Genomic DNA, 10,244 nt, shown 5'->3' on the forward strand with positions numbered 1-10,244 from the left:
GTCTTTAACTCTGCTTTAACTCTGAAATCCCTATATACATACAAACAGTACTTATTATGATGTAAATATAGTTTCAATCTAAACACTAAACAAATATATAAACACACTGTGACAATACCTCCCCCCTTAAAAAAGAAAATAACAATTTTCTGTACTTAACTTATATATCAGTTTCACATCTGCTCAAATAATCAGCTCCAACATTCTCTGAACCCTTTATAACTCTTATATTGAAGTGATATGGTTGTAGACTCAATGACCATCTCATTAATCTTGGATTTAATTCTCGAGCAGTCTGAGATAAGCCAAGGGCTTGTGATCAGTCTCCAGAACGAAGTATCTTCCATACAAATAGACTGCGAACTTCTGAATCCCCCAGACTATGGCAAGGCACTCCTTCTCCACGGCAGCATACTTAGTTTCCCTCGGTAGCAATTTTCTACTTTCATAAGCAATCGGACGCTTCACTCCATCCACTTCTTGCAGAAGTATGGCACCCAATCCAGCGTTCGAAGCATCTGTACGTAATACGAATTCAGCCTGCAAATCTGGAAGTAAAAGAATAGGCTCGGCAGCAATTTTGTTCTTAAGAGAAACAAACGCCCGGTCATGCATTTCCTCCCACAAAAGGTCATTAGGCTGATTTTTCTTGGTGAGATCTGTAAGACAGGACGCGATAGTAGAATAATTTGGAATAAACTTGCGATAATAACCACATAATCCCAGAAATGAACGTAATTCCTTCTTGGTCCTCGGATGTTTTGCGCTAACTATTTTCTCCACTTTATCTTTAGTAGGCCACATTTTATTCTCGCCTACAACGTGTCCCAAATATTCAATTGAATACATGCCAAAGAAACATTTAGTAGGTTTTTAGCAGTTAGTCCAGATTTTTTTAGTCTACGCAAAACTTCTTCCAAAAGATACAAATGCTCCTCCCAAGTTTTTGAATGAATTATCAGATCATCTAGGAAAAACTCACCCCCTCTAAACCTGCAAATAAACTTCTCATCATCTTATTGAAAGTGGCTGGGGCATTCACAAGTCCAAATGGGAGCACTTTAAACTGGTACAGTCCTAAATCTGTTTGAAATGCAGTATACTGTTTACTATCCTCATCCAGAGGAATTTGTCAATATCCGCGGGATAAATCCATCTTAGAGAAATATATACTTCACTTAAGCTGGCAAATATCTGCTCTGGGTCACACATAGGTTCCTATCAAAATAGTTAAGGCGTTCAGTCTTCTAAAAGTCTAGACAAATTCGCTTTGAGTTATCAGGTTTCGAAACTACTACCATAGGGGCTGAATAAGGAGAACTTGAAGGCTCAATAATATCCAAAACTTTCATAGATTCTATTTCTGAATTCACATCTCTGCGCAAAGCATAGGGAATTTTGTAGGGTTTTACTTTAAACAATTTCTTCTCTTACCAACCTGATTTGGTGTTTGATCACGTGAGTGCGCCCGGGAATCTCCGACATTACCGCTCTGTAGCGGCTAAGGAGAGCCTCCAGATTCTGCTTTTGATTTTCCTGCAATTCCTTATTCAGATTGGTTTGTTCCCAAGTAGGTGAAGGTCCAGTATCAGGCACTAGTAGGGGTGAGAAATCCTCCTGTGGATCCTCCTCGACCACTGCAATTGTACCTCCACTTTCTCGAACTTCTACAGAACTTTTATTCCTAGGAATGTAAGCTTTAAGCAAGTTAGCATGATAAAGTTTCCTTTTCCCATTTATTTGAATTTCATAATCCATCTTCCCTCTCATACCAACAACAGGAAAAGGAGGCCCTTCCACTGAAGTAACAATTTATTATTAGCCTTGGGTAATAGTAAGAGAACTTCACTGCCAATTTTAAATGTTCTATTTTTAGCCTTTTTATCATAAAAGAATTTATATTTACCTTGCGACTTCTTCAATTCTCTTGGGCCAACTTACAAGTTTCTTCTAATCTTTCTCGGAGGTTGAAATACATAATCGTAAGTAGTTCTTACCTCTTCCTCATTTCTCTCCTTATCCCACAAATCTCTCAGAATAGCTAAAGGGCCACGCACCGTTCTCCCATATAATAATTCAAAAGGAGAAAACCCCATGCTTGCTTGTGGAGACTCTCGGTATGCAAAGAGAACTGCCGGCAGGTATCTATCCCAAGTAGTAGGTTGTTCAGCACACATCTTTTTAATCATAGATTTCAACGTTCCATTGAACTTTTCAACTAGACCATTCGCCATCGCATGATAAGGGGTCGTAGGAAGATGCTTGATTGACAAAGACCTCTAACTTTGTCCATCATCTGCGATGTAATTGACTGCCTCTATCCAGTCACCATTTCTTCAGGAATCCCGACTCTGGAAAAGAAACTCAACAAGGCATCAGCTACACGCTCAGTCTCGATGTGACAGTAAGGCTAAATGGCTTCAGGGTATCTGGTTGCATATCAACCATGGTCAGGATATATTTGTTTCCAGAACTACTTCTTGGCAAAAATAGGTCCTATCAAGTCAACAGCAACACGTTTAAAAGGAGTGTCAATGAGTGGTACCTCTCCCAAAGGTACCTTCCCAACTTTTCCTCTAGGATAAGTTTTCTGACAAATGTCACACGACTGACAGAATCTCTTTACTGCTGCCCCAATACCTGGCCAGTAAAATTCCTGCCTTATTCTACCTAAGGTCTTCTCAGCACCCAAATGACCTACAAGTATTCCTTCATGTGCCATGCTCATCACGCCCTCTCGAAGCTTAAACGGTAATACTAGTTGCTTGTGTTCAATACCTCGGTCTGAATATATTCTGAACAACAATCCTCTCTCCAAAACTGCCTTACCTTTTCCATCTCTAGTAATAGCTCTACCAGTTCTTGCATCATCTCGCAGAGATCTTAAGCTTGGATCCTCTTCTTGCTCTTTCTTGATTTCCTTTGAATCCATGTCCCAACGAAATCTTAGAGTCTGACGTTTTCAGCTTTTGGAATGTAGATTGAGATTTCTTTCGCACCAGCTCTCGTTAATACAGCGCCGGATGTGGGTTCCTCCAACCTTGTTGCTCCAGGGATGTTGCCTATAATGATATCATAAAGAGGGTCCTCCATATACACAGCAAGGGTAGTACCCGTGAAAAAATGGCGATTGAATGTAAATTTCAGCCAAAGGATAAGTTTCTACAAGATTCTTGTTCATATATCGAATCCTACTGCTCTTACCAGTAAAATGTTCAACAGACACCAAGTCTTTTCTGGCTACGACAGTTGTACAACCAGTGTCCCTCAAAACTTTCACTGGGTTCCCGTATAAAATACCCTCCTCGACAGGCATATCAGAAGCAACACTTGCCAACTCAGTGTGATCATTTTCAAACACTTCTTTATTATATCCACAACAGGATCTTTATTTCTTTACCCTTTACGGCCCTTTCTGGTCCAATAAACAACTTCTCCTGCTGCAGCATGACCATTTTTCTTGGATCCCTTTGCATATTCTAGACAATTTGAAGCCTTATGACCCACTTGTCCACATTTATAACACTTAATAGAGGGTGGACCATCGAATGGGTTTAGCAGTCCTGCTCAGGATTGCGCTTCCCCGGATAAGTCAACTCTGTCACTACGTACTGTAGAAAAATATCTAGAATTATGAAATAAACCTCCATGAGCTTGAACATAACTTTCTGCTAATTCAATCATTCTGTTAAGCGATAATGGTAATCGCTCTCTCAGATGTACCTGCAACTGCCTGCCACAACTCTGGTTACCTTCAGTGTCGGAACCTTCGGTATTAACTGGCGAGTCCTTTATTTCTTTTTGCAGTTTCAATTTCTCAATCTCCTGTTTTTGCAAAGATTCTTGCATATCATACAAACGAATCTCATGAGCTCTATCTCTCTCACTTTTTTCACGGTCATATTCACGCTCCTTTTCTTTCTCCTGGCGTTCCCTTTCTCTTTCCTCACGAGCAGCTTCTAGTTTTTCACGTTCTAATTCTCGTTCCTTATTTCTAATATCCCTTAAAGCACTTTGTTCATCACTTACAAATCTTCTAAGGTCTTCGCCTTCATAACCAAGCTCTTTGCCGAGAGCTGTTAATTCCGCGATGGAAGACATAATTACCGACTGACTTTCAGATTACTCAATTTTAACACTATTTATCTTTTTAAACCACTGCCTACATCCTGTCACGGTCGCCAGATGTCACAAGTACTATTCAATAGTTAATAAATATTAAACACAAGCTATGCAATAGCACTTGAAGGTTCTTTTAGTCTTTTAACTGTTGTAGACGAAGTGGTGATAAACAATTATATGAGCTTTTTAAAGTTTTAATTATAACATAGCAATTATATATAACATTTAATTATTTGAATTGATAATAAAAGTGAATAAATGGAATAGTCACGTAAGTATAATGAATGTCAAACAAATATCAATAAGTAAGAACTGTGTTCATTTCATCAATAATAACGTTTGTAACAAATAGAAAAATGATTGCTATCTGATTTACATTTTATATATAAGCTAAGCAATAGGTATCATATTTAATAAACAATCAAAATACAGGGAAAAGATACCGAGTACACTCGCGGATACTGCCGTGCGGTCGGTCACTTATCCCTTGTGCATAAGGCCACAACCCTCAAACATGCTTTCGTGACTTCGACCAAGGCCAATAAACACACACTCTCGATCATAGCGACCAGTGCACATTTTGCGATTACCGTAACATTTACCACTAAACACCAAGCACCAATACTTCGGTGACGGTAAACAACCAACGCCGACGAAGAGCACTTTCAAGTAGGGCTGATGTATAAAATCCAAGGTGGCAGGGATCTCGACCTCTTCCGCACAACAGCACCACGAATGCACTCACGAGTTATTTCTGCTGATCCCCATTTCACTTCTGAAGAGAGAGAGAACAGTAAAACTAAACAACTGTCCCAAAGCAAGATGTCAATTACCAATCTTCATTACGGTAACAAGAATTCGTTGGTAATTACAGTTGGGTCTTAACTCTGCTTTAACTCTGAAATCCCTATATACATACAAACAGTACTTATTATGATGTAAATATAGTTTCAATCTAAACACTAAACAAATATATAAACACACTGTGACAATACCTCCCCCTAAAAAAGAAAAGTAACAATTTTCTGTACTTAACTTATATATCAGGTTTCACATCTGCTCCAAATTAAATCAGCTCCAACATTTCTCTTGAACCCTTGATAAACTCTTGTATTGAATTGATATGGGTTGCTCGACTCAATGACCATCTCATTAATCTTGGATTTAATTTCTCGAGCAGTTCTGAAGATAAGCCAAGGGCTTGTGATCAGTCTCCAGAACGAAGTATCTTCCATACAAATAGACTGCGAACTTCTGAATCCCCCCAGACTATGGCAAGGCACTCCTTCTCCACGGCAGCATACTTAGTTTTCCCTCGGTAGCAATTTTCTACTTTCATAAGCAATCGGACGCTTCACTCCATCCACTTCTTGCAGAATATGGCACCCAATCCAGCGTTCGAAGCATCTGTACGTAATACGAATTCCAGCCTGCAAATCTGGAAGTAAAAGAATAGGCTCGGCAGCAATTTTGTTCTTAAGAGAACAACGCCCGGTCATGCATTTCCTCCCACAAAAGGTCATTAGGCTGATTTTTCTTGGTGAGATCTGTAAGACAGGACGCGATAGTAGAATAATTTGGAATAAACTTGCGATAATAACCACATAATCCCAGAAATGAACGTAATTCCTTCTTGGTCCTCGGATGTTTTGCACTAACTATTTTCTCCACTTTATCTTTAGTAGCCACATTTTATTCTCGCCTACAACGTGTCCAAATATTCAATTGAATACATGCCAAAGAAACATTTAGTAGGTTTAGCAGTTAGTCCAGATTTTTTTAGTCTACGCAAAACTTCTTCCAAAAGATACAAATGCTCCTCCCAAGTTTTCGAATGAATTATCAGATCATCTAGGAAAAAACAAAAAAACTCACCCCCCTCTAAACCTGCAAATAAACTTCTCATCATCTTATTGAAAGTGGCTGGGGCGGGGCCCCCATTCACAAGTCCAAATGGGAGCACTTTAAACTGGTACAGTCCTAAATCTGTTTGAAATGCAGTATACTGTTTACTATCCTCATCCAGAGGAATTTGCCAATATCCGCGGGATAAATCCATCTTAGAGAAATATATCTTCCACTTAAGCTGGCAAATATCTGCTCTGGGTCACACATAGGTTCACTATCAAAAATAGTTAAGGCGTTCAGTCTTCTAAAGTCTAGACAAATTCGCTTTGAGTTATCAGGTTTCGAACTACTACCATAGGGGCTGAATAAGAGAACTTGAAGGCTCAATAATATCAAAACTTTCATAGATTCTATTTCTGAATTCATCTCTGCGCAAAGCATAGGGAATTTGTAGGGTTTTTACTTTAACAATTTCTTCTCTTACCAACCTGATTTGGTGTTTGATCACGTGAGTGCGCCCCCGGGAATCTCCGACATTACCGCTCTGTAGTGCTAAGGAGAGCCTCCAGATTCTGCTTTTGATTTTCCTGCAATTCCTTATTCAGATTGGTTTGTTCCCAAGTAGGTGAAGGTCCAGTATCAGGCACTAGTAGGGGTGAGAAATTCCTCCTGTGGATCCTCCTCGACCACTGCAATTGTACCTCCACTTTCTCGAACTTCTACAGAACTTTTATTCCTAGGAATGTAAGCTTTAAGCAAGTTAGCATGATAAAGTTTCCTTTTCCCATTTATTTGAATTTCATAATCCATCTTCCCTCTCATACCAACAACAGGAAAAGGACCCTTCCACTGAAGTAACAATTTATTATTAGCCTTGGGTAATAGTAAGAGAACTTCACTGCCAATTTTAAATGTTCTATTTTTAGCCTTTTATCATAAAAAAGAATTTATATTTACCTTGCGACTTCTTCAATTCCTCTTGGGCCAACTTACAAGTTTCTTCTAATCTTTCTCGGAGGTTGAATACATAATCGTAAGTAGTTCTTACCTCTTCCTCATTTCTCTCCTTATCCCACAAATCTCTCAGCAATAGCTAAAGGGCCACGCACCGTTCTCCCATATAATAATTCAAAAGGAGAAAACCCCATGCTTGCTTGTGGAGACTCTCGGTATGCAAAGAGAACTGCCGGCAGGTATCTATCCCAAGTAGTAGGTTGTTCAGCACACATCTTTTTAATCATAGATTTCAACGTTCCATTGAACTTTTCAACTAGACCATTCGCCATCGCATGATAAGGGGTCGTAGGAAGAATGCTTGATTGACAAAAGACCTCTAACTTCGTCCATCATCTGCGATGTAAATTGACTGCCTCTATCAGTCACCATTTCTTCAGGAATCCCGACTCTGGAAAAGAAACTCAACAAGGCATCAGCTACACGCTCAGTCTCGATAGACGGTAAGGCTATGGCTTCAGGGTATCTGGTTGCATAATCAACCATGGTCAGGATATATTTGTTACCAGAACTACTTCTTGGCAAAATAGGTCCTATCAAGTCAACAGCAACACGTTTAAAAGGAGTGTCAATGAGTGGTACCTCTCCCAAAGGTACCTTCCCAACTTTTCCTCTAGGATAAGTTTTCTGACAAATGTCACACGACTGACAGAATCTCTTTACTGCTGCCCCAATACCTGGCCAGTAAAATTCCTGCCTTATTCTACCTAAGGTCTTCTCAGACACCCAAATGACCTCCAAGTATTCCTTCATGTGCCATGCTCATCACGCCCTCTCGAATCTTAAACAGTAATATAGTTGCTTGTGTTCAATACCTCGGTCTGAATATATTCTGAACAACAATCCTCTCTCCAAAACTGCCTTACCTTTTCCATCTCTAGTAATAGCTCTACCAGTTCTTGCATCATCTCGCAGAGATCTTAAGCTTGGATCCTCTTCTTTGCTCTTTCTTGATTTCCTTTGAATCCATGTCCCAAGAAATCTTAGAGTCTGACGTTTTTCAGCTTTTGGGAATGTAGATTGAGATTTCTTTGCACCAGCTCTCGTTAATACAGCGCCGGATGTGGGGTTCCCTCCAACCTTGTTGCTCCAGGGATGTTGCCTATGATATCATAAGAGGGTCCTCCATATACACAGCAAGGGTAGTACCCGTGAAAAATGGCGATTGAATGTAAATTTCAGCCAAAGGATAAGTTCCTACAAGATTCTTGTTCATATATCGAATCCTACTGCTCTTACCAGTAAATGTTCAACAGGCACCAAGTCTTTTTCTGGCTACAACAGTTGTACAACCAGTGTCCCTCAAAACTTTCACTGGGTTCCCGTATAAAATACCCTCCTCGACAGGCATATCAGAAGCAACACTTGCCAACTCAGTGTGATCATTTTCAAACACTTCTTTATTTATATCCACAACAGGATCTTTAAAATTTCCTTTACGGCCCTTTCTGGTCCAATAAACAACTTCTCCTGCTGCAGCATGACCATTTTTCTTGGATCCCTTTGCATATTCTAGACAATTTGAAGCCTTATGACCCACTTGTCCACATTTATAACACTTAATAGAGGGTGGACATCGAATGGGTTTAGCAGTCCCGCTCAGGATGCGCTCCCCAGGATAAGTCAACTCCTGTCAATACGTACTGTAGAAAAATATCTAGAATTATGAAATAAACCTCCATGAGCTTGAACATAACTTTCTGCTAATTCAATCATTCTGTTAAGCGATAATGGTAATCGCTCTCTCAGATGTACCTGCAACTGCCTGCCACAACTCTGGTTACCTTCAGTGTCGGAACCTTCGGTATTAACTGGCGAGTCCTTTATTTCTTTTTGCAGTTTCAATTTCTCAATCTCCTGTTTTTGCAAAGATTCTTGCATATCATACAAACGAATCTCATGAGCTCTATCTCTCTCACTTTTTTCACGGTCATATTCACGCTCCTTTTCTTTCTCCTGGCGTTCCCTTTCTCTTTCCTCACGAGCAGCTTCTAGTTTTTCACGTTCTAATTCTCGTTCCTTATTTCTAATATCCCTTAAAGCACTTTGTTCATCACTTACAAATCTTCTAAGGTCTTCGCCTTCATAACCAAGCTCTTTGCCGAGAGCTGTTAATTCCGCGATGGAAGACATAATTACCGACTGACTTTCAGATTACTCAATTTTAACACTATTTATCTTTTTAAACCACTGCCTACGTCCTTTCACGGTCGCCAGATGTCACAAGTACTATTCAATAGTTAATAAATATTAAACACAAGCTATGCAATAGCACTTGAAGGTTCTTTTAGTCTTTTAACTGTTGTAGACGAAGTGGTGATAAACAATTATATGAGCTTTTTAAAGTTTTAATTATAACATAGCAAATATATATAACATTTAATTATTTAATTGATAATAAAAGTGAATAAATGGAATAGTCACGTAAGTATAATGAATGTCAAATAAATATCAATAAGTAAAAGAACGGTGTTCATTTCATCAATAATAACGTTTGTAACAAATAGAAAAATGATTGCTATCTGATTTTACATTTTATATATATAAGCAATAGGTATCATATTTAATAACAATCAAAATACAGGGAAAAGATACCGAGTACACTCGCGGATACTGCCGTGCGGTCGGTCACTTATCCCTTGTGCATAAGGCCACAACCCTCAAACATGCTTTCGTGACTTCGAAACCGGCCAATAAACACACACTCTCGATCATAGCGACCAGTGCACATTTTGCGATACCGTAACATTTACCACTAAACACAAGCACCAATACTTCGGTGACGGTAAACAACCAACGCCAACGAAGAGCACTTTCAAGTAGGGCTGATGTATAAAATCCAAGGTGGCAGGGATCTCGACCTCTTCCGCACAACAGCACCACGAATGCACTCACGAGTTATTTCTGCTGATCCCCATTTCACTTCTGAAGAGAGAGAAACAGTAACTAAACAACTGTCCAAAGCAAGATGTCAATTACCAATCTTCATTACGGTAACAAGAATTCGTTGGTAATTACAGTTGGGTCTTTAACTCTGCTTTAACTCTGAAATCCCTATATACATACAAACAGTACTTATTATGATGTAAATATAGTTTCAATACTAAACACTAAACAAAATATATAAACACAAACTGTGACACAAAGTCATAATGAAATCTACCTGTTTTTTTATTGAGGTACATGACATTCGTAGCTTAGTTATTTCAACTCATTTTTATGACATGCTCCGTTGTTTTACTTCACAGCTACTTTTTAAC

The 10,244-nt window shown here is 39.1% G+C and overlaps 2 protein-coding genes across 2 annotated transcripts; both read right to left on the bottom strand.

Annotated features, from left to right (window-relative positions):
• Positions 1 to 279: 279 nt before the first annotated feature.
• On the bottom strand, positions 280 to 2,234 carry LOC135195855 (uncharacterized). Its single transcript, XM_064222367.1, has 4 exons — positions 1,942 to 2,234; positions 1,439 to 1,684; positions 983 to 993; positions 280 to 659 (listed from the first exon to the last, which is right to left on the bottom strand). Exons 1-4 carry the CDS (start codon positions 2,232 to 2,234, stop codon positions 280 to 282), a joined length of 930 nt encoding a protein of 309 aa, XP_064078437.1.
• Positions 2,235 to 2,946: 712 nt separating this feature from the next.
• LOC135195856 (uncharacterized) lies at positions 2,947 to 9,117 on the bottom strand. Its single transcript, XM_064222368.1, has 8 exons — positions 8,740 to 9,117; positions 8,320 to 8,614; positions 7,851 to 7,988; positions 7,309 to 7,517; positions 6,928 to 7,063; positions 5,998 to 6,108; positions 3,753 to 4,076; positions 2,947 to 3,062 (listed from the first exon to the last, which is right to left on the bottom strand). Exons 1-8 carry the CDS (start codon positions 9,115 to 9,117, stop codon positions 2,947 to 2,949), a joined length of 1,707 nt encoding a protein of 568 aa, XP_064078438.1.
• Between the last annotated feature and the right edge of the window lie 1,127 nt (positions 9,118 to 10,244).

The sequence above is a fragment of the Macrobrachium nipponense genome, chromosome 17 (assembly GCF_015104395.2).
Source record: "Macrobrachium nipponense isolate FS-2020 chromosome 17, ASM1510439v2, whole genome shotgun sequence".
Lineage (NCBI taxonomy): Eukaryota > Metazoa > Arthropoda > Malacostraca > Decapoda > Palaemonidae > Macrobrachium > Macrobrachium nipponense.

Bases quoted from the DNA above. Each gene is read 5' to 3' on its own strand.
- LOC135195856 (XM_064222368.1), bottom strand. From the start codon at position 9,117: ATGTCTTCCATCGCGGAATTAACAGCTCTCGGCAAAGAGCTTGGTTAT. The intron at 8,615-8,739 runs GTACATCTGAGA...ACGTATTGACAG, and splicing joins GTTGTGGCAGGCAGTTGCAG to GAGTTGACTTATCCTGGGGA. The intron at 7,989-8,319 runs GTATTTTATACG...CATTCCCAAAAG, and splicing joins TGATATGCCTGTCGAGGAGG to CTGAAAAACGTCAGACTCTA.
- LOC135195855 (XM_064222367.1), bottom strand. From the start codon at position 2,234: ATGGCGAATGGTCTAGTTGAAAAGTTCAATGGAACGTTGAAATCTATG. The intron at 1,685-1,941 runs GTAAGTTGGCCC...TTACATTCCTAG, and splicing joins AGAAAGATTAGAAGAAACTT to GAATAAAAGTTCTGTAGAAG.